Source organism: Centroberyx gerrardi, chromosome 2 (assembly GCF_048128805.1).
Source record: "Centroberyx gerrardi isolate f3 chromosome 2, fCenGer3.hap1.cur.20231027, whole genome shotgun sequence".
Lineage (NCBI taxonomy): Eukaryota > Metazoa > Chordata > Actinopteri > Beryciformes > Berycidae > Centroberyx > Centroberyx gerrardi.
In genome coordinates, this window is record NC_135998.1 from 32256756 (window position 1) to 32282291 (window position 25536).

At 40.5% G+C, this 25536-nt stretch overlaps 1 protein-coding gene across 1 annotated transcript; it reads left to right on the top strand.

Annotated features, from left to right (window-relative positions):
- Nucleotides 1-751: 751 nt before the first annotated feature.
- macir (macrophage immunometabolism regulator) lies at nt 752-10195 on the top strand. The gene is made up of 2 exons (XM_071905625.2): nt 752-807; nt 7712-10195. Exon 2 carries the CDS (start codon nt 7719-7721, stop codon nt 8370-8372), a length of 654 nt encoding a protein of 217 aa, XP_071761726.1. The 5' UTR covers nt 752-807; nt 7712-7718; the 3' UTR covers nt 8373-10195.
- The last annotated feature ends 15341 nt before the right edge of the window (nt 10196-25536 follow it).

Genomic DNA, 25536 nt, shown 5'->3' on the forward strand with positions numbered 1-25536 from the left:
TTCACACGTTTGAAAAAGGGATTGATGCTCTACTAACCACTTCAGCAACACACCGTTAAGCTGTAGCCTGCATCTCCTCCAGCATTGATGCACAACAGAGTGTTGTGTGCGTGCGTACCTGCTGTTGCGAACCGATTTCATCCTGCAACTTTTGGAAGAAACCAACACCATAGGGAAAGGGGGTGTGTGACTTTTTGAGGTATGATCTATGACATAATTAGAAGAATACGTTTGACTCATAATATAAAATGATCATAACTACATATTATAAAAAAATAATAGTAATAAAATAAAATAAAATAAAAATATAAAAAATCCAGATATCAAAAATCTGGTGGGGCACGTGCCCCCCCCAGCTTGAATGGGCATGACGCCTCTGCTTGCACTTATGGCTGTAACAAGGCATTGTTAATTGATATGCTCCCTTTAAATATTCACTTTATTTTGCCTTTGGGTCTTTGTATTACTCTTTAACCTGGCAATATTGCTGCTGCCATGTGAAAACTTCCTAACTCCAATTTTGGTGATTTTCATTTTTCAACTTCAAAGAATCCCACGACCTCTGGCCTTATGAACTGGATAAAAAAAAAATGCATGGCAGTCAAGCTAAAAAGAAGGCTGTTTTTCTTGGTTCCTGAAAGATTGATGTTCTGAAGATAGGAGTCTTTGACAACAGCGATGCGTTCGTCGCGAGGGCTTTTATTTTGAAAAACGTGGACCGGAGGTTTCATTTTTATTTCTGCAGGTTTGACAGCGGTCGGACAGACGAGGAGAGGAGTGAACATCTGATTCTCTGCAGTCAAACAGGTTTGTTATTCGTTGTGTATTTATGCAATCACCGTTGTATAGTTCCTCACCAACCATGAGATATTAACCATGATATATTTCACCGAGGATTAAACGGTACAGGGACACAAACGTAAATTTGCCACCATCATGGAGAATGGTCAAATGCGTCCTATGGCCTCTATCTAATAAGGATGATAAGAATCGGTGTTTTAAATTACAAATGCTTCATATGTTTCGTGTTGGTAACATAGGCTATTAATGACAATATATGGTTCTAAGACGTTAATTGTTGTCGTTTCCATGCAGTGGTGCTGGGCTTCCCAACCAGCACGGAAAACAGGATGAAACCGGCCTGTCATGTTTTTTTTTTTTTTTTTTTTTTTTTTTTTTCTTGCTTTTTGTTTTTGTTTTTTACGACAGTCGTCTTTTACACAGCCTAACATATTTACATATTATTAAAAAATATTTACATATTTTTTCATACAGCTTCAAACACGTATACATATTATATCTCGTGTAGGCTATTATGTTACGTGTCTTATTGTGGAGTAGCCTATTTCTGTGATGGTAATGACTGAATGGCGCATCCCTCATGATAATGAATGGGAGGATTTTCTACGGACATTGCTCTCTATTTTAGTCAGGGAATCTGTCCTTTTACGTTATTTGCGGATATGTTAAATTTTCTGCGCCATTTATGATTTATGATGGAGTAATTTGACTGGAGCTTTGATGAATGGCTTTGACTGAATCGGGTGCACTTGTTTCTGGATGTGCTTTGAGATAGAGTGGGCTTCTGTCAATGCCATCAATACCACGCCATGTGTATAAACCCAAATCTGCTTGCTCATTAGCCGAAATTAAATAAAAAAAAATAGGCCACACTTTTTTTCCAGCCAGTGCAGTCTATCCATCTCTTTCGCTACCTATTTGGACAATTGCTCGTTAAATGTTTAGGAGGGTGGGGTCACAGTGTACCACCTTCCTATCTACCAAAGAAGGGACACCCAGGCATGAGGGAGGGAATGGTCATATGTATTATTTATTATAGTTGTAGTATTTGTTATAGTTTAAGTAGAACCCTCCACCACCACCAAAACATGCATACTATAGGTACTACCCCCCACCCCAAATATATATACTATGGGTGTGTGTGTGTGTGTGTGTGTGTGTGTTGGGAGGGAGGGGAGAGGGGGGAGATTACCTATATGGTTCTCAATGTGTAGAAGAATGACTGTTTTGATCATAGTTTCACTGTTATCTCTCTACCTACAATACAGATAGTCATGGAATTCTGGACAAAATCATATCTAGCAATAAAAATATTCTCAGATTTGGGTCCAAGAGACAAAATCTCATCAAATGGGGGTCCGTGGCCCTAATGTGGACTAAATTAGGGTTCCTTGATATGAAAAAGGTTGAGAATCTCTGAACTATAGTATGCATCTTTTGGAAATTTGTTATTGATTGGTTGTTAGCTTATGAGGTGACACATTACTTATTTACACTTTACAATATTTATGTATGGGACAGCAATACCAATACCTACCAATATGCCTAATATAAGCTTAACTGATAATTAATAGGGATGGGACGATACATCGAAATTCAATATATCGCAATATAAAAATGCAAGTATTGTGGGGCAGGAAAATGAATGGTGATATTAGCTCCATTTTATTCTGCTGTAGTAATCACAAATTAGACAGCTTGACCATCACTATTTCACAAGCTCTTCTCTTTTATTGGTTACATGGTGTCTTGGTTGTATTGAATCGTGAACCTCATCTTGCGTATAGAATCGTATCGTGAGATATGCATTTCGTCCCGGCTCTAATAATTAAGCTACACTTCACTGAGGTAGAATAATGAAGAAAAAAATTTGTGATGTTTTTTTTTTTGTCATGTAGGCTTTTTTGTCATGTATCTCCTTGTTTACCCATATTAGGTGGTAACACATTAATAATGCATTACATTCATATATTAGTCTACTTTATTCAATAATGAGTATTGTAATCACTATTGTAATATTGGTATTAATACTGCAGTTGCAAATCAAAAATAAATTGTTAGTTTTCTTAAATATCAAAATGAAGATGAATTGTATTTTGATTTAGGCCTACATTTTAAGCGTTTAGCTGATGCTACCCAAGCCTAGGATGATATGAGCTAGCCTAGATGCAAAATGGCAGGCAAGCTGGGTGGAAGTATTCCTGTGATTTTATCAAGCCAAATTTTCCACTGCAAATAATATAACATCAAATATCCTGAAGCAGCTGAAAATCACAGCAGCATCACAACCACGGCCAAACTCATGGTGAAAGATCTCAAATTGGACTTTTAATGACTAGCAGGAATCGACAACACTTATAGGCGACAGAAAAAAATGAAAGGGGCATTTAGTAATCTATCAACCTCTATTGGCGACCAGTTGAATTTCTCTCCTCCTACATAAATCTCTGGCACAACCCTCCCACCCCTCCCTCCCATCCCTTTGAGCTATGGTGGCCTGTAATAAGTAATTATATGAAGGTTGCACACTTCTCTCCATATGAAAATATTTATTTTACATCACCAACATGTTTCAGCATTATGCCTTCTTCAGGGTGTCATGACAATAAAAGTTCACCTGGACCTTAAATAGAAACAGGTGTCTATTATTAGTGACATCATATAGCCAGCCCCCAATGCTCCATGCTGTCAGTGACATAAAATACAGTGTAAAATATACTAAGTCTTCACATTATTTGTTTTGATTTAGACCCATAGAAATAATATGTGCTACATCTTTTTCAAGATGCTATAACAAGCATGGACCTTCACTCAGTATTGGTCGGAAATATCAAGATTGCAGCAGGTGCCTAGTCAGTGATGTCAACAACAATCAATGCTCCAAATATTTCATAGTTATCACAAAACATGCTACATCTTTTACATGATGCTATAACAAGCATGGGGCCCTTGCATATATTCAATCATAATCCACAATACTTTCTAATAAAAGAATATAGAAAAAGAAGAAAAAAATAATTGAAAAATGGTTAGATATGAAACATGAAAAATATTAACTTCCATCACAAATCTGGACTTCCCAGCATTCTACAATAGCAATTACTCCTTGTCATATAGTCAACAATGTCCTGACCACAATAACAATTATAAATATGTAGCTCACACATTTATAATCAATAATTTGACGTTACCTTTTCACGGTTGTCAAACAACAGCACGATCATTAAAATGTTTTTTCTTGAAGTGTCAAAATGCTAACATGACTCCTCTCTTGAACGGAAATTTGCTAGCTTGTTAGCATTTTGTGACTTCCAGAAAATAAACGTTTTAATGATAATGCAGTTCTTTGATAACTGTGAAAAGGTAACAACAAATGTTTTACACCATATACATTTCACATAATTTTTGTTCCAACACAGTAAGGCCTGGAAAGTGAGTTTTGAAAGCCAGAAATCAGCTGGCCAAATGGTCCCTGACAAATAAACTTAATAAACTTATGGTCATTTTGTGCTACAGGACAGTAAAAATCTTTCTTGCCGCCCCTTTAAGTGTGCAAATGTATTTAGACATGCAAGTCAAATTCCATAGAACCCACTGTAGATATAACCGTGTTATCCAGATTTTTTAAGATAAGAGAGGATGCAATTGCATATTTTGTATATGTAACAGAAAAGTATTATAATGAGTAGTGTAACAAATTACTGCTCCCAGGAAGTAATATATATAGTAATGTTATTTTTTAAATGAGTGACAAGTATTTTTGCATGAGTGAACTTGGCTCCGTGTAAGAAACACAAAATAACGCTCAACACACACAATAACACAAATCACAAATGCATCGTTTAGTCTATGATCTAGTGAACCTATCTATCTTTACCTAAGTTAACTTGCCTGACATTAACCCATGGATGTATTAAACTTGCGTTAACTGTTAGCCGACTATCGTTATTACCAATGTTAGCTTAGCTAAATTTTCTGCAGACTGAATCGCTTCACATCGGATGTAAGATTTATACAAATGAAGCCAATGTTGTCGAACAAGATCAAGAATGTTACATTGTTCTTGTATAAATTATATTGTCACTTTACCTGGATCAGAAGATCACTCGAACGATGATGTCCCAGAAGAGCAAACTTGTTAGCCATGAACTAGTCATGAACAGGCTCACGACTAGGCTTGTTCATGTGGGCCAGGCGGGGCCAAGGAAAGACACTAATATGCATGTATTTTCAGCCATGTAAGTAGGGATGCCAGATGCCCGGTTTTAGACCAGACTGTCCAGTTTTCAGATGCATTGTATGGGTGTGGTCAGAAGTGTCGACCAGATGCTTGAATGTCCAGTCAAAATCATTCTGAAAACAATATTCTATTCTAGCCCTGCTGATATTTCCTGATCGTGGGTTGGTATGTGTTGCTTTAACACACTAAAGGCGTTTTGATAGGCTCATGACTAGAGCACGGGTAATTTCCACCAATCACAAGTGACCATATCACCCCACATGGGTGGATGTTTTATTGTGGGCTGTGTAAGTGCGTAAGTGTTTTCAATGGGCTAAGTTACCATCGGACATACATGATGGAGATGAAAAAGTGATCGAAGCATGCATCTGTCTGTCTCTCTCTCTCATTTCACCAAGCCAGGGCTTGCTGCATGAATTTGTTAGTCAAGCTGGCACTGACTTGGGGCAGCCAACTTGTATTGGCAAGTTGAGCTCTCATTAAAGGATAAGTTCGGCGATTTTGGACATCAAGTCCATCCATCAGCCTGTGTGCTCCAGTGCCTTCTCTGGGTTGATATCCAGAGAGTTTCACCTGCTGAGTTGTCCTGTTCTGAGAGCACCGATCCTGAGGCTGAAGCGCGAGATACAATGCGTTGTAAGTCACCGCACCTTCTTTATATGTAAAAATCGACAAACTTATCCTTAATGTTAGGCAAGCTCCGGTGTAGCGTTAGAGTAGTTAAGCTTGATGTAAGCCAGATACTAGCCTTAATGAAAAGAGCAGTGTAAAAGTCCTGGTAATTTGAATAATTAGAGGCTTTTCTCTTGCTAACATATAAGCATCTATCAAGGTTTTGGACTATACTGACTTTATGGAGTTTGCTAATAATGTTGCTTTACTCACCCTGATGTGATGTTACACCTCTATATGTGCCTTCTCCCCCTCCAGGAAGAGGTAGGGGGGTGTCTTTAGTCAGAGTGCACTGCAGGAAACGCTCCAGCTCAGTAGCCTATCTGTCTCAAGTTTTGCCGTACCTACGCCGTACATCTTTGCAGTGCCTGCGTAGCCTGCAGAGGCTGCCGCCATAGCTTACGTGCACCTCCTCAAAAATGGAACTGCGCGCACAGGGTGCGATTTGTGAAGCAAACAGAGGAGGGGATAATTTTGGAATGCATTTTTACTGTGTGATATCTTACACAAGGAGGTATGAAAATGAAAAATACAAGTGCAATCGCCTATCACACACATATTATTTTTTCCCCAAAGAATTATATCCATATAAGTTTAAAAAAACAACAATCTTTTATGTACAAAATTAAGTTGTTTGAGCGCTATCTGTGACAGAGAGAGATAGATAGAGAGAGAGAGAGATACTTGATAGGAAAATGCCGTGAGAATGTGCATATCTCCACACTGTACACCATGCGTATACGGACTTTTATGAGTCAGCTGTAGTGAGTGTGATGTAGCAATGTGGCAAAGAGGAGGGTAATAGCAAAGAGGGAATTTGGGCACCATTTTATTTTGAGCCTTAATCTTTTCAGCGCACCATAGTAGCCTATTAGGTCTCATCAGAGTTAAATATAATAACATTTATAGATGTGTGCGTTAACCTCCTATTTTCTGCAAGCGTGATTTCTTATTCTAGTGCGAGAGCAGATTGAAGAAAGATTAGCTAAGGAGTAGGGCTGGGCAATTAATCGATTTTTATTTTCGATTACGATTTCCCACGATTATGAAAACAAGAAAATCGAGATAAAACGATTTTTGTGCCTCATTCCGTTTAGCATTGTTGCTCTCGTTTTGTCTTGTGTTATAAATCCAGCGCACCCCTTTCCTCCGCAACGGTGCGCTCCGCTACCGTCACCTACCGTTAAAGTCTGTAGGGCAGCGAAGACGACTGCCTGCAAATCCCCGTTACTGACTGTGGAATGTTAAGTTTCACTTTTGTTTTCACACCGCGAGACCCCAAATTACAGACGTGATGTGATGCGACATCAGTCAGTCAGGTGCCTCTGTTACCTGACTGACTAAGGTTTGGCAAATCAAATGCAGGTTATTCTAGCGATGTCCATGGGAATGCCAATCATCTCTCTCATTCCTAGAAAGCAGAAAAGGCAGCTAAACCCTAAATTTTCCCAGTCATTAGGAATTTGTTGTTTGTGGTTGGCCTTCCGGTGTTTTTGTCTTGATCTCATGGACACAAAATGATTTTTGCTTTCCAACAGCTTTGAATCCCATGCTTGGCTCACCCCAGATCATATGACCATATGTCCATTTTGATCGAGTGTATAGTGCCAAGTGGCCTTGGGGCAATGAGATTAGATGTCCTTTTACCCCATATACTGTAGGCCGTTGTAAAACAGTGGTTCTCAACTGTGTAGCATCAAGGTCCAAGAGTCTGCAGGTTTTCATTCCATCCAAACACTGCAGCAGCTGATTTCTCTGATCAACACACCTTCAACTAGAGAGGAGGAACTAATCAGTGAAATCAGCTGCTGTATGATTGCTTGGAATGAAAACCTGCAGACTGACTGTTGGAACCTCAGTACCACACGGTTGAAAACCACTGCTTTAAAGAGCAAACCAATGTGATTTTTGCAACACTGGTAAAATGATACCACAATCTGTTATACAACAGCGATTGAGTGATGTTTGTTTGTTTTTTTTATCTCTGCCTTTCTTCAGTCAGGCTATGTCTGTAAAGATGGAAATGGATATCAGTGGAGTGTCAAGGGCTCCCATCTCCATTCTACCTGCTGCTGAGGTCAAAGCCACATTGAAACCGGAAGCAGACAGACCCCGCTGTGCCAGCACCCCTTGTTCGCCCATCAAAAGTACTGTTGCAGGATACCAGATCCTCCACATGGACTCTAACTACCTGGTGGGCTTCACCACCGGCGAAGAGCTACTCAAATTAGCCCAGAAGTGGTCGGCCAGCACTCCGGAGAAGAGCCCTGTATCGGAGGCGTTGCCCAGCTCCATCCCAAGCACTGTCCCCAAACCATTGGACTTGGGCATCCACCGGGCATCACGAATCTTCAAAGCCAAAAGCCGTTACTACCAGCCCTACGACATTCCTGCTGCCAATGGGCGGAGACGGAGGCGTATGCCCAGCTCAAGTGACACCTTCCTCAGGTCCCTGGCCCACGGGGAGCCTGGAAGGGGCCTGCACGGGCCTTTACCCCTCTGCCTGCTTAAAGGGAAGAGAGCCCAGTCCAAGTCTCTGGACTACCTCAATCTAGACAAAATGAGTATCAAGGAGTCGGCAGACACAGAGGTTCTGCAGTACCAGCTGCAGCACCTCACCCTGCGCGGAGAACGGATGTTCACCAGAAACAAGACATGAAAGCACACCGGAAGGCCTTTCAGGCGCCATCTACCCTGCCGGGGATTTGGGTGCTATTTCCAGCTGTGTGTTTCTCTCAACTCAGATTATAGGCAGTTCTTTAACGAGACACTCAACAGGCCGATAATCTTGTTATTTTATTAAGTGGGGGTTACAAGTGGGTCTCTGAGATCCAAACTAAAGTATACCCTATACACATAGATTTTGTGAAGAAAATGCTTAAGTTAGTATTTACACTGTAAGAGGGTTGTTTAGGTACAAACATGTGAAGTATGTCAAAATTAGCAATAACTGGTGAACTTATTTATTGACAATGTTGTGTGTACTGTACTTTGGTGTGGATGCGCGAGAGTATGTACGTGTGTGTGTGTGTGTGTGTGTGTGTGTGTGTGTGTGTGTGTTCCTCTTAAAACTGGTAATGGATGTGTTACTAATGCCTCTATTGCAGAAAAAAGGGTTTCTTTCCTGCACTTGATTGCACTGTTAGACATCTAACGTATACAGACCTAGCATCTCTATAAACTACAGCACACCTTTATGTTGTCAACCACTATGGCACCAATTAGCAGTTAGCATTAGACCCTACAATATTGTATGTAAGGTAGCCTTGTGTACATTTCCATGTAAAATCACTCTTATACACTTCTATTTTTCCTCAAGCTTAACACAAAGGAAATGTAGACTTGTTAACCAATGACTGTTACATGATTAAAGGTTATTTAAAACAGAGCTTCTTGAGAGGATTTACCAGAGAGAGGCTTATCATTAGAGTGCCTGAGGTGAAATTACCTACTGATATACAGAATTAACCCATCTTCTCTATTTCTACGGCTGTGGATGAATAGTCAGAAGTAGGGCTATAACGGAGTTGACTGTCGGGGTGCGGGGATTTCCAACAAATTTGTATCCATTCTTTGCCTGCAAGTATTGTCCTGATAGCCTTTATATGGCCTAGGTTTCATGATTTTGTTTTTCTTTATTCTTTTTTTTTTTTAATTTTTAATTTTTTTACCCCAATTAAACATGGGAGATCCCTGTTCCTTTCTAAAATGACTTAAAATGAAAAGTAAAATTTTGGAATGGTTCTGGCCAAAAGGTGATGATCACCAAACACCTAATAAGTATCTGAATTGCTTTCTGTAACCATTCTTGAAATTATTGTTGAAACAAATGAGTTAAAAACTACAAAGGCTGCAGGTCTAGCCAATGGAGCTAAAATTGTTATAATCAAATAAAATTAACAAAAATAATAATAATAATAAATAAATGAATTAACCCAAAATCTATTGTTTGTCGTTGGCCAGTGGTTTCATTTGTGGCACTCAAATTTGCTGGTTCTTCCTCATTTCTCAAAGCCAAAATGTGCCCTAAATAGGACATTAAACATTCAGATTTACGAGCAAATACATGCCGATTCCCTATCCACAGATTTTGATCATTATCGAGGCCTAAGGCTATACAACCAAGATATTTCTATGGCCATCATGTGACCACTATAACCTCTTCCAAATAAAATAACTCAGGACAAAGCTAGGCTATTGTTGGTGTGTTTGTCAGTGTGAGCCTAAGTATGCTCAGTATGATTTGTATGGCTCAAAACTAGGCCTACTCAAGCCAAGATATTCTAGAATTGAACATCATTAATTCACCCCTTATTTGGCGTAAGCCTAGTAGTTTGTTCCAGACAAAGTGTCCCCAGAGCAGCAGAGGTGTGCTGCCATATACTGATACAACCTTTTTGAAAGAATCTCAGTAGAGTGTGGCAGATTCAGGACAAATGAACATTTATTTCAGATTACCCACACTAGCATTAATGCTTACCCACAAAACATTGGAACCAACCCTCCAAGTTTTTTAAGGCAGTAATTTCCCCAACCCCGTAGTAATATTCCTAATACCCTGACATGGCAGACGTGGTTACCCTACTCAGGTGGGATGAGGGCTAGACAGGTCTAGTATTTACAGGTTTTTCCATTGAATTATATTTTCTGTCTGAATCAATTCATTTCTTTTTTTCAACAAGAGCAACAATGTCCCAGAATTCAAGTTAAAGAAAGTCTTGTAGGGATTGCATCCTCATCCTGGCTTGTTTAGACTGAAAACACAGACAATTCATATCTGCAATATTTTGTGCTCATTTGATGGATGCTCACTAGGACAAGCCTAACATCATCCTACTCTATTGTTTTGATATTGTTTTAAAGTATGAAGTCCCTGCACCAGTATGATGCTGGTTCTATGTTTAAAGACGATTCTCCTGGACACAATTTAGTTCTTATCACCCTCATAGAGGCTTCTGTACCACATGGCTATGAAAACCAAAGGGCAATTTTATAGGCATCCTGGAAAACCTTTATCACATTTTTTCCCAGTGAGATTTACAGTATGTGGGGTGCATAGGACACATCATTAAAGGTGCTATATGTATCATTCAACATATCATTGTCAAATTAATAGTGCAAACTTGTTATAAATACTGTAAACAAATGTGACCATGGTGGAGATGATTCCCATAAACCCTGTTGATTCCTGTCCCTTCCTCCATGGCGTCTTTGATTGATTTAATTTATTTGACAAATTTAAATTAACGACATATGTACAGATCTTCAGGCAGAAGATATACATTAATTAAAAGAAACGGGTCAGGATAACACAATAAAATTAGCAACATTTCCTCTGGAAGAACAGCGCCCTCTTCCTGTTTTGTGCCGTAAAGCAATCCAGCAAATTTTCCGCAAAATCCAACCTAGTGCACACGATGTAAAATGTAGTGTAGAGGCCGGTAGAGTGTTAATCTCTACCAATCTTCTCAGTGATGGTCTCATTTGTTTATTGCAATTATACTTATGTCTCAAAATTAATGTGGTAATGATTTATTGATATTGATATACAATTATACATGTAGCACCTTTAAATCGCTAACGATTCATTTGAAGTATTCCTTGCTTTAGGTGACATTATTGTGTGCATGATTAGTGGTGAATGATAATTTACCTGTCAAAATGAATTTTAAGATTACATACGCACTGTAACAGACTGATGCAATCAATCAAATTGACCAGGGAAATAAAGATGGTGGCCACCTGAAAGTGTATCTTTAGGTCTTCTTGTTCCATCCCACAATGCAATGCAATGCATTCCAAGCTTTTTCTTCACTCCTTCCTCTATCAAACTGGCAAGAAGAGATGCTAACTTTAGGATGCCTTGATCTCTGGGCTGTGTATGAAAATGGCATCAAATCATTCGGCTGCCATCTTTGTACACCAGGTTTATTGTCAAAGTTTGACGCTGCAGGCATTTCAATCTTATCGCCCACCTTTCCATAAGCAACTACATATACCCAGTTAATATTCTTTGTTGATGTGACTTAAAAAGATAATGTTCCCATATTGCCATATTAAGTATTAATCAAAACAGTCACCTGCACAGTGTCTGTCTTCACTATCAACTCCATATTATGTAGTCATAGTGTACATAGTAGATAATCAAGTACCACTCAGTTACAACTGCTACCATGCCGTACTAAATATTAGCCACGTTGTCCATGTTGTAGTTTGTTTTGATACTGCTGCTGGTCTGAATGGAAATGTAATGGAAGTTTAATTACCTTTGGCATGGTTTAATTTGCCTTTCCTAATTTACTCTTTTTCCACATGATCTGACATTTTGACCTGATTAGAGCAACTGAATCCAATTCAACTGAAACTTCAGTGTGACTGTAAATGTCATTCTAGTTAATCCAACGCAGCATGACTACTACTCAGTCAGGTTGAGCAAATGATCTAATTGCAACCTGCATAGAAATGTATTCAGTATATCCTGATAGTCATTGTAGGCACCTTGACTCTACTGTGGAATCTGTTAACATATCCAGCAGTGTTGTTATTCAGTCCAACAATTCAGAGCGGCATTGTTCATATTATTTTCAATCCTGTCGGTCCATTTTTGCAACCTGCACATGGAAGCATCCATGATACCTTTTGCTGGCTTTTGTGATATATAGAAAATGGTGAAACTCAGAATATTTATCATCTATTGACTGAGAATGCTTTACAGTTTAAAATAATATTTGAAGAACCATTTTGGTAAAAACAGTTTACACTATAGAGAACTAGTGATTGAGGGGAAGTCTATGATGTTCTGTCAAACTGGCCATTATTGTCTGTGATGGTAAAGGAAATCTTTCCCAAGCATCAGAACAAACTATCACACACAAGGAACATTGTTAACCGACTTTTTTTTATTTTTTTTTTGGCATTTCTGCTTTATTAGACAGTCACAGTAGAGAGAGACAGGAAAGAGGGGATGACGTGCAGCAGAGGGCAGCTGTCGGATTCAAACCCGCACCGCTGCGATTAGGACTTAGCCTTAATGGTACGCACTCTACCAGTGGAGCCGCCCTTGTTAACCAACTTTTAAAAAAGTTTTTGTTGAACTGCATTTTATCATTATCAAATCTCATCATTCAGTTTGAGCATTGTGTTTTTGTACTTACCTATTTACGCTCCTTGATGTGACTGACTGTTTTACATTTATTATATTTCACTGAACATTGCTATTAAAACACTATGCTATTAATATGTTTGGAGTTTTTTTTATAATAAGACAACGCTTAAAAGTCGATGGGATTTATGATTATTACATTCAAAGAAAGGGGTACTAATAAAATAACAATGCTGTAGTTACAGGGTAACAAAACAATAAGTCCAGGAAAATTAAGGGGTATGTAAATGCAAAAATTTACTTCACCCGTTGTGGGTCAAAATGACTAAGCAAGGTTCAAAAGTCTTCTGTGGATTCTTTATTCAGACATGCATGGTTCAGTTCAGTGTTCCAGACAAGCAACAAAGAAGTGACCAAGAACGGAGTTCAGGATCCACTTATATAGGTTAAAGTAAACAAAACTATAAATCTTGGCCCATAGCCAAACCTACTTGGCTCAAAACCAAACCCACTAGTTCGGACTTTTTACTGCGTGTCCACCTATAGAATCACTTAAAACCACACATAACCATATATAGTGATCATGCATGCATTCAAGCACTGATTACATCATTATAGTAAGCAGGACAAAAGACACTCCACTTTCCAGGACAAAGGAAAGCAAGAACAGAGTGTACTATCCATATAAAAAAGCACAATATTAATTTTATTTCTTACATTCCTCCCTTTTGTCACAAGGTGACAACTAAGATTAAAATAAAATAACACCAGATACATCCTACTCTATGTATACTTCACTTAAACAGTGAGGAAAACATCACTTCTAAGAGTTACAAACAAGCTTCAATCAACACGAATAAAAACCAGAAATAAAGGAAAACAAAAAAGGAATAAAAAAAACCCTTGTCTTCAACCCATGAGCTTTACACTCAGTAGAGGGCTACCACTCTGGAGAGGTTTACTAGCACATTCGATGCAGAGTGGTTTCCCCTCGTTCATCTAAGAGCTGCTTCGTCGTTGTCACTATCATCCTAGAAGACAGATGCATTTTGCAAAATGGGAGAGACAGGGAAAAAGAACAGCAGCTTTAGCTGCAGCATCAGCAACAGCATTTCCCTATGAAACTGGATCAACACCACTTGTATGAGCCTGACAATTACAAACAGCATGAAAATTATGACACATTGAAAGCATACTGAGAGTCTGCATAGACCATGATATCTTCTCCAGCACCTAGAATAAAAGCACGAGTTAAGGCAAAGAGTTCTGCTGCTTGCGCAGAAAGATGTCCTGTTGAACCCTCTACAAAGAAAACAAAGTCAGGGTTAGTCAGTGGTATGTTAAACAAGGCATCACAAAGTTTGGTAGCAATGTCAATCACTTGCAAACAGCAGTGGGGTTCACTTTCCTCTGCTGTAGGAAGAAGTATGGAAGGGTTAAGGACAGTACAACACTTCAAAGTAACATAAGACATACTAAATAGAACATTCTCCCAATGCAGCATCTTCGCAGGAGTCAGGTAAGCAGTCTTAGCCTAAAGGATGAGAGAATGAACAGCATATGGAACATGTACAGTTAAGGGACACATAGCAACAAGGTCAGCAGTTGCAAGGACAGCTTCAGTAGCTGCAGCAACAGACCTTAGGCACGAGACCATTGCTCTCTCAGTTGTAGACAGATGTTTAGAAAAATAACCAACAAGGCGTTGCTTGTCACCATGGGACTAAGTTAAAACAGCTGACATAAACCCATCTCGTTCAGAGACAAACAGATTAAAGGGTTTACTATGGTCAGGGAGTCCTAAACAAGGAGAACTAGAAAGAGCCAATTTCAAGTCAGTAAATGCTTTGTCAGCTTCAGTAGTCCAAGTCAAGGAGTCAGTCATGGCCAGATGTTTACCACCGAATGTGATATCATATAGAGGTTGAGATATCTCTGCATAGTCACGTATCCATGGGCGGCAGTAGCCTACAAGACCCCAAAACAACATAATTTGCTGTTTTATTTGAGGTTTTGGTACCTCCAAAATTGCTGTAACGCATTCGGGACCGAGTTTACGACCTTCAGGTGTGACTATATGTCCTAGATAACGTACGGACTGTAAAACCAGCTGGATTTTGGTTTTGAGACCTTGTGTCCGTTCTCTGCTAAGTAACAGAGAATGGAGACAGTGTCTGTTTTGCAGGCCTGCTCAGAAATGGAACACAACAACAAATCATCCACATGCTGTATCAATGTACTACCACAAGGAACCTCCCAACCTGAGAGGTTCTCAGCTACAGCCAAAGCAAACAAAGTGGGGCTGCTTGAGAAACCCTGAGGCATACGAGTCCATGTGTAGCACTTACCATTGAAAGTGAAAGCAAACCAGAACTGGAAGTTAAGATGCACAGGAATGCTGAAAAAAGCATTAGCCAAATCAATCACAGTAAACCAACAAGAATCAGATGGGACCTGAGACATTAAAGTTACCACATTTGGTACTGTGGGCGCTGGATGTTGCACAGCGTCATTTACAGCTCTCAAATCCTGAACAGGTCTCCAACCACCATTAGGCTTCCTAATGGGCAGAAGAGGGGTATTACAAAGAGAATGAGGATGCTCCACGATGGCACCTTGTTTTTTCAGTGACTCAATATCAGGAGCAATTCCCTCCACAGCCTCTAGGCTGAGGGGATATTGCCTCTTACATGGTCTGAAAGAGGATTTAGGTTTTACCACTACAGGTGTTGCAGTTTCCTACAACCAAAATCAAAACCGCTAGTAGCCCATAGTATAGGCGGAACCTTGGAAATCATATTTTCTTCTTCAGTTGTTAAAGGCATATGAACAAAAGAGGTGGTGTCTGGTTCTTGGTGAAGAAGAACATCCTCATCTACATGCTCTTGAGATCCTAAAAATAACCCTCATATGTTGTCATAGTAAAAATACCTAGCATCTTAGAAGAGAGAATGATACCTTCCGGACTGCAGTACATATTTATTCCCAAAGCACACATGAAATCACGCCCTAACAAATTCACTGAACAAAAATCTGTCAGTAAGAAAGGATGATCTCCTTAATATTCACCATAAGTGACAGAAAATGGTTCAGAAATCGGTTCTAACACCGGAACTCCTAATGAGCCAACTGTTTTAAGAAATTTTGTCATTTTGGGCGCATTTGGGAGTAATTTGGACTGCACAACGGAAACATCAGCACCAGAATCAACCCAAAAAAAAAGGGCACCACTACATTTCCTACTTACAAACTTAATTTAGCTGCTTTCTGTTTCCTTGGGTCTAATTTAGAGTACTGACCTTGAGTTATAATAGGGTCAGTGTCTGCCTATCCATCTAAACTATCCTGTTCACCTATCTGACCTGTCCCCGCTATCTCCTATGGGTTAGCTGGCTGGAATCCTGGAGCATTCACAGACAGGCTTGAGGGTTGCATGTGGCCAGGATCCATCAGGTGCATTCTCACGTCTTTGTATGCCAGACCTGTGTTCTGATGAACAATCACGAGCCATATGACCATACCCCCCACAGTTGAAACACCTTAGACGTTGCTGGTTGTAAAACTGTGTGGGTGGCCCTCTTCCATAGTCTCTTCCTCCACGTCCTCGTCCTCTTCCTCGTCCTCTGCGCATTTCATTGCCCCAAGTTCCCGTCTGTTGATAAAACATTAACTGTGCAGATTGGATCTTCTTACTGTGTCTTTGCTCGATGTCAGTCTGGTTCCTTTCCGCATGGAGGACATAAGCCCAGACTTCGCTGAGGGGTTTGGTTTCCCAGGCGATGCACGTAGTCATGGTCTGATTCTTCAGAGTTGGATGGAGGCCTTGTATCAACGCAGTCTTCAGCAGGTTGTTGTAGGCATCATTATCCTGGTCAACACCAGAATGGGCAGCAAACACAGATTCCATTCTAGCACGATAATCAGTAGCAGACTCACCATCATTCTGCTTGGTCCTGTAGATTTTAGGCCAACTGGTACGCAGGGAAAGCGCGGTTTTCACAGCAAAGTAGAGCTCATCCACCTGGTCTCTGTATTCCTGGTAGCCTGGATCATAGATTGTGTCCCAGCTGGCTGGCTTGATGTTCGGCCATTTTAACAGAAAACACCTGCGACATACTGCTTCCACCTCTGCCAACGTAGGATTATACATTATCAACAACTGTTTCATTGCAACCTCCCTTTTCTCACCTCCGGTTTTGTGGGGGTCCAGCAGTTCTTTGGCAACTTCCTTCAGCTCATCAGGATGCCATGGCCTGCGGACCAGGACATGCGATTGCCAGAGGCCTTGACTGTTATCTGATTGTGGATTTGGATACATCATCATAGGCATCTGGTTCACTGTCTCTGTCTGTAGGTTCGCTGCCATGCTACGAGTCTGTGGGCGGTGTGAAACAGGAGTGACAGAGGTGGAACCTACATTTGAAGGAGGAGCTAAAAACCCCAATGAAACCTCCTTCTCCTTGAGCTCAGACCCTCCCACAGTTTGTAGTGATGGATAAACAGTGGATGGTTGAGGTGGAGCCTGAGATGTAGGAGGGGCTGAAACTGCCATCTTTGGAACCGCCCCCTTGTTGTCATCTTCCTCATCATCACTCTCGTCGTCACACATTCCTGATGGTGGAGTTGTGCGAGAAAGAGCATAGGGGGGAAGCAGGTCCCTCTCTCTGTCCCTACTTTTCTTTTTCTTTTTCCTTCTGCTAACCCTTTCTTCTTCTCTCTTAGTCATCTCTTCTGTCCCTTTTGAAAGCATCACATTAGCTATGAACTTTACTGCTTTAGCTTCTGCTTCTCGCTCCCACTTTTGGAACGCATTCCAATTCACCTTCTCTCCTCACTCAATTTCATCTTTTCCTGCTCTTCTTTTTCTTCTAGCATAACCCTACATCTAGTTAAACAGTTTACGCTCAGAGTGCCTCTTATGGGAAAAACACCTTCAGTAACGTAGTGCCAAAACGGAACATCCTCAACCATGCTTTTGCCCCATTTTTCTTCTATCACTTTTACAGGACCTGCAAGTGGGTCTGAAAGTAGTTCTACTTTTCCTAGTGTGCTTTCCATCTCGCTCTCAGTTGTGGTTGCTTTCTTTTGTTTTTAGAAGGCCAGTGTGGCCTCTTCCCTAGACACAATTTATGATGCTGGTGTCCAGCACCGACAAGCTACTTCTCCCCTCTTTGCTCTCTCTGCTCTGCAACTTTACTCACTTTCTTTTTTTTTTTCTTTCTTTTTATCACTCGGACCACACAATAAAATCCCCCTTGACAAATAACTATGTCAAAAGTATTTTACACTAAATATCACAATAAGTATCTATTTTCTACATTTTATAGGCGATGACTCCTCTATACCCGCTATGATAAACATATATCATTATTATTATTACTATTATTATTATTATTATTATTCCAACATACACTATTAATTTCGGTACCTTGACAACCACTTCACCCTACTCTATTACACACCCATCACTCATTCACAACTTCATTCACACAATGCCAATGAAATGAACCATGATATCAGCCAGGTAGTTTGTACGACACTTTCGTTCAGAGCAACGTACCCTTTGTGTGGATAAATACCCACAGGACACTGATATCACTGCTTCATTCCCATCCACTCACAGTATATCACAAACAATATCTCCCCTTAAAAACTTTTTTTTTTCCTCCTTTTTTTTCTTTTCTTTTTTCACTTAGGATCCCTTTCTACCCCCTGGGCTATTTCTCTTTCTACCCCCTGGGCTATGTCCCTGACAATCTTCCTTATCTAATAATGGCAACCTCCCTGAGGCCTAACTATCCTCCCTGAGCTAAAATTTTACGCCCCCATTAACTACCTAGGTTTTTTCTTTTCTCTTACTTGTTGCAACTATGAGAATACCTCCCTGAGGAAAAATGTTTTACTCCCTCCCTGAGGAAGAGAAAAAAAATTCACAGAAACTCACCACTTGCTCTTTAAAATAGATGGACGACCCACTGAACGCCACCCGTGCCTGACTTTGGGCGGGATCCAGACCTCCTTTGCTGGAGCGGAACTATCCCTGAGTCTCCTAGAGACTCCTGCCGGCAGTTGACCCTCAGTCTAGCCCCAGGCGTCGCTCAGTGCTGTGTCCATCCCATCCTCGTCGCCAAACTGTAAATGCAAAAATTTACTTCACCCGTTGTGGGTCAAAATGACTAAGCAAGGTTCAAAAGTCTTCTGTGGATTCTTTATTCAGACATGCATGGTTCAGTTCAGTGTTCCAGACAAGCAACAAAGAAGTGACCAAGAACGGAGTTCAGGATCCACTTATATAGGTTAAAGTAAACAAAACTATAAATCTTGGCCCATAGCCAAACCTACTTGGCTCAAAACCAAACCCACTAGTTCGGACTTTTTACTGCGTGTCCACCTATAGAATCACTTAAAACCACACATAACCATATATAGTGATCATGCATGCATTCAAGCACTGATTACATCATTATAGTAAGCAGGACAAAAGACACTCCACTTTCCAGGACAAAGGAAAGCAAGAACAGAGTGTACTATCCATATAAAAAAGCACAATATTAATTTTATTTCTTACAGGTAACAATTTTGTAATTATGAGAGATTTATAAGGTAGTTATGGTGTAACTATTTCCTTAAAAAATAGGACAATTACAAGGTACAGTAACGTAATTAGGGGGGACAAAAGAAGTGTTATCGGTGCTTGTTCCCTGCTTGTTATGCAGTAAGTCCAAAGTGTGCGGGCTGTAAAATAAAGCAGTGCTTGTTCCCCTCTTGTTCACTGTAGTTATGGAGTAAGTATAAGGTTGCCCCACAGTAACTACAGTTTAACAGAAAATCACATCTGACTACTTTGGTAATCGATGTTAGGAGAGGAGACCCTAGACCAGCTGTTTGGTGACATTTCTGTAACAATATAGCATACACAAAAAATATGGAACTTAAACACAGTAACAGACTTAATTGAACATACAAGAACTTTATTGAATGTAATATACAGTATGTTGAGATGAAATATCAAATATCAGTCCCTCCAGGAATTTGCGATTTTGCGATCGCAATAATTAACGCAAATTCAAGAAATCTCCGCAATATTTGCGAGAGCTTGCAGTTTTGCAAAATTGCCGCAACTTTTCCGCATGAAATGGCCAAATCAACAGACCGCTTGTGATTTGGACCAATTGTCACATTTCGTGTCGTGGTTAGGTAATAATGAGCGGGACAGAACATGATAAACATCTATGTAAGCGCTGAAAACAAGTATAATACTATTATTATTATTTTAATTGTGGTGAAAATCGGGACATTTTACTGTTTTACAGATATTTGTCGGGACTCGGGACACCCATCTTGAAACCGGGACAATCCCGGACAAACCGGGACAATCCCGGACAAACCGGGACGTCTGGTCACTGTAATCTATTCATATGTAGCATTTGTAGATTAATTCTTCAAGGACAACGCACAGCTGAAAGATGTTTGCTGGGAAGCCACAGAGAGAGTAGAAACAGCCTGCTCCAATGGAAACAAATCCAGGAGGGATGAATCCGTAAAGCAAGCTAATGTACTTCTTGAAGCCCTAACTAAAGCTGAATTGGTGAAGGTGTTCAGTGAGTGGGAGGGACATAGGTCAAAAAATGCCATGTTCCCGTCCATCAACTACCTGCACCAAGTGGCGACAGTGCTCTTCTTTGTGGCAGGATCTGGAAATGCTGACCTGAAGCTTCATCTCCAAGCTGGAAAAGCACATTAAGAACAACACGATCTCACACAAATACGTGAAATGAACACGAACTCTGAAACACAAATTTACGTGGTGTGGACACGTATTATACGTTTCTCCACCATGAATTGAATTACGTTACTACGTACGTAGTTTAGTTTAGGGTTAAGTTTAGGCAAGTAAAACAACTTTGGTTAAAGGTCCCATATTCTACACATTGTACAATCCATTTTTACACGTTCATTTTCCAGCATCTCTCTGAGCCTTACCAAGAACAGGCTGTTTCTGTCGCTGTGTCTTTAAGGCTCATTAATATTAACGACCCCTCTGTTCTGATTGGCTATCCGTTTCAAGAGTGAAATGTGAGACACTGCAGCCCGGCAGCTACAGCTAGCTTACGGAAGGCTCGGTTTTCTAGTATGGATTGGATACTTTAACAATGTTTAGATAGCACATCCAACTCCTGCATAATCAAAGAGGCTAGGGAAATCCTGTTTTACACAATATGGGACCTTTAAGGTTAGGGTTAAGATTATGGTTAAGTTTAGGCAACTAAAACAACTTGGTTAAGGTTTGGGAAAGGGCTTGGTCATGGTTAAATAAGAAAAACGTTTGTTAAAAAAGGAAATGTGACTTACGATTGAAATATCCTTTGTAAACACTGGCAATCGAACACCGGTCGCCATAATCAAAGGTAAAAGCTTACACCCATCCACCACCACACTTAAATGTGGAACTGTTTATAGTCGTGTCTCCTTTATGTAAACGTTTCATGCTGGGAATATGTAATTTTAACACTTTACTGTATGTGCCACCAACACGTAATTTAGTGTTAACAAGTCGTGCTCATTTCACGTTTTTTCTGTGAGATCAGGTTGGGATTTAGGTATCACCTTCTCAAGATTTGTAGATAATAGGCTACTGATTTGTTTATTCTGTATCTAGTTAATACATCACAGTAGACTATAACTACTTGTAGGGTCCATTAATTTCATTCTCTTCCTGATGTTTTACAGATGAATTACTCACAGTGTTTTACAGATGAATCACTCACAGAGCCTCAGTGTGCCCCTAACACACCCCTGGATAATGGGACTGATTATGGCTCATTGCACCTCTATGGCAGGTTTGGGAGAAGTATGCTCTCATGCAGCAGCTCTAATGTATGCTGTATTGGCTGCTGTTGAGATTAAAGATGGACAGACTTATACCCAGAGAACCTGTGCTTGGGCCCAGCCAAGTATGCATTGTGTTCAGCGAGTGCCCTATGCAGAGATAAGTAATATACATTTTTACTAAGAGCCACATAACATCTGTAATGCCCCTTGTGTTCCTGACTTTACACCATCAGAGAAGGAGTGCAAGATGTTTTTTGAGATGCTGCATCAGAATGATGGTCTGGAGTCCAAGCCTAAGAAAAGTGCCATCCTCTCTGTTATTGAGGGTCACTCGTATATTCCATTGATGACACAGCTCGACTCGCCATCTCCATTGTCAACGTTGATACTGAAGATGAACCTTCGGTTGCCCTCAGTCCTCTCAGGTGTCCAGGGAAATGATCAGTTACATGGAGTATTGATAGACCAGCATTTTCACTTAACCCAAGAGAATAAAAGTCTCAAGACCGTTCACAATATTACATGTGATTTTTTTCCCATCTTTTTAGCTATTACGGTTTTAAAAGACACAGTAACTGAACCTGTGTTTTACATGGTGAAAATGTCATATTGAGAGCGCTCATCTTTTAATGTACACCAGTTATAAAGTTACCGAACTAATTGATCTTGATCTAAGCATCTTCAAGTCTTAACTTGAGTGGCTTACAGCTTCAGAATAAAATGGGAAACAATGGGCTTCACACAGTGATCATCTCTGCATTGCTTACATGTTGATGCACAGTATTGGGAAGGGAGATGTGTTGAGTGTTGGTGATATTGAGAATATTACCATTATGTGTGCTTAGTAATACTTCTTTTCCAGATGGGGAGAAGTCTGTGAGGCAGCAGCCAGGAGAGACTACACAGAGATGCTGGCAGATCAACATGAGGATTTCGTGGTTGAGGTGTCTGGGCTCATTATCAACCCTGAACTCCCCAGGCATGGATAGTCAAAAATAGATGGAACTCTGAAACACCAATTTATGTGCTGTGGACATGTATTATGTGAAAAACCTGGGTTTGTATTTAGCATAGTAAGGTATTGTAGCTAATCGTAATTGTTGTTGTGGCCATAGAAAATATACTTCCTGATCCAGAGTGGGCGTCTGGGCACCTTGAAACCATAGCTTGAGCCTCATTATGGTAAGTATATACAAACTACGTACATAAATGTTTTGCCTTCGGGCCAGTCGTTAGCTAGCTAGCAAGCTAGTAAATGTTAACTCTGTTGGAGTGGGGATAATGTTCGCTGTGTTGACTAGTCCTTTAACGTTCTATCAGCTAGCAAGATAACTTTAGCATTTACGTTAGCAAAAAATTACCATGACAGTAAGCACACTTCATCACGTTTGGAATGAAACCTAAATTAATTTAGTGCAGGAACCATATTTCCCTGGCACTGAGTAACCTTGCTATGGACTAATGAGAATTCTGTGGCACTGAGTAGCCACCGCCATGTAGTGGGTTACTAACGTTACCGGGTCAACTTCGGCTAGCACTTCACTTAGCATTTTTCTAAATGTGACGCACAGTTTCCAACTCCTTTGTCTTCACTCTTCAAGCACCTAAACAAAAGCGGGAGGCAAAGAAAGAGCACGTGGCTCCTTTTTGATGATTGGATGGGAATGGAACAGACAATGATTGGATGAATTGAATGGGGAGAATCCACAATCACTTTCCGCCTTTTCCATTTCCACGCTGACAGGGGCGCGGTGTAGTGTTATGAGCAAGGGGGGTCAGAATCCAAGATTATTTTTTTACATTTTAGATGGTGTCCCAAGGAAAACCAAAAGTTCAATCGGTGGTTAATGAAAGAAGGCCTACTTCGAAAATCAATGAAATGCCCCTTTTGCTCTCATGTTATGAAGCTGAAACTACCCTACGGCAAAAGGGCGGCAGCATGGTGAGTGGTTGTCCATGTACAGAGTTAGGCCTGTGCCCATTCTCGGTTAACTGAGTAACCGTGGTAACATGCCCCTATGAGGGTAATGAAAACAACTACAACTGGTTTACAAAAAGTCACTCATTTATTAATTTTGCACATACCATATAGCCCTCACCCTAAACACCCTAAAGTTTTTTAATTTTTTCTTCCTCGTGATTATATATTTGGAGTGCCTGGATTGTCCTTCGGTTTGTAAACATCATATTGTACTGTTGGTCTATTTTTGGGAGATTAACCCTTAATTATCATGCACAACATTGATTTTGCTCATTTACCAATTGCAGCATAATGCCAAAAAAGGACAGGCTAAGAAAACAGAAAGAAAGGGAGCTACAGCAGGCAGCCCAGGGTAGCAGCTCTCTTCTATCCTGGATCAGGCCATCTAGCAGTAAGGAGGATGAGGGAGATGTATCGCCACCTGATACAGAACCCATCACAGATGAAGAAGAAAGGTCAGAGCCCAGAGCAGAGTCATGTTGAAATAGTCATGTAGAAATAGTGAATGCTAAAGACCATCGTCTCTGTGTGAATTGATACAGTAATTTTGTAGAAATCTGATGAGTATTAAACATCTGCATGAGTGTATGGGTCAAGGGAGTAGGTTTGATTTTGACATTGGTAGGGACACACATGGGGGAGGTCCGGAGGGGATGTAACCCCCACTGTAAGCTGAGGCATTTTGCATTTATGATAGACTTCTGACCGCCATTTCATGTCATCTAGAGCCTTAATTTATAGATAGTTATGGTAGCCAACACACTCATTAACAGACACACAGACACAGGGGTGTAGCACATTAATGAATCCTTTACTCAAATTTGCCAGCTGAATGGGACTTTGAAGAGCACATTTTGTTTTAAGGCAGGTACTGTGCTGTTTCCTATTCAAACCAATGATCTGTAAACATGTATTTACATTTAAAAAATAATAATAATAATAATAATAATAATAATAATAAGATATTGTAAACTATATCCAAACCCCACATACAAACAGCTGAGTCAAACACATGCCTACGCCTGTCATTAACAGAAATGAACTGTTGGCATATTTGTTTTACATCAGTGTTGTCCAGTGTGGCACACAGCAGCATTGTTCAATCTCACTTGTGACATGTAGGCTACTTACGGTCGTCACTCATCACAGACGCACGCAACGCGGTACTTAAATAAACTAACTTTAATGGCTAAACACAACTGTTACTAATATAAAATAGGATGGAGTCTTCACTTGCATGCTCGCCGGTAGGCGGAGCTTTGGCTCTTCTTGCCCACAGCATTTCATATGTTAGCAAGAAATGGCAAAGCCAATCAGCGATTTTTTGGGGGGGTTAGGGAGGCGGTGTCACGCCAATTTTTATCCGGGCTGCAAAAATGGTCCAGGTGACGCAATGACATTCTAAAACAGCTGTTATACTAAAGTTTCGTTACAGCGTCCATTGCTATGCCGACACAGGACTCCAATGCACTACACCAATGCAGCGGGACTCGTAGTAGAGAACGCGATCTGTTAACATTGACTAGACACTGACGGACAAAACAACGTTTATTGTCAATCAAAATAATTGCTAGGGACATTTCAGAGTCGCTTGATATTGGTAGGGACACGTCCCTACCGTCCCTACCCAATTCTACGCCCTTGGTATGGGTATTGAAATAAATAAATATGTACAGTATTTCCTCTAATAGTGGCCTGTAGTCGACACGAACAAATAAAGGCCGGGGGAAAAAACTAGGTCAAAACCTAGTACATGGCTGGACCGTGTCCGTCTCCTCTCTCCGCCGCTGCCTCTCCACCGCGGCCACGGCCCGCATTGATCCTCCCGATCCGAGCCCCGGACCCCCGCCGAAATCTCGGCCGGATCACCGGGAACACATCGGCGCCCAGGTTCAGTTAGCTTCAGTT

Bases quoted from the DNA above. Each gene is read 5' to 3' on its own strand.
- macir (XM_071905625.2), top strand. From the start codon at position 7,719: ATGTCTGTAAAGATGGAAATGGATATCAGTGGAGTGTCAAGGGCTCCC.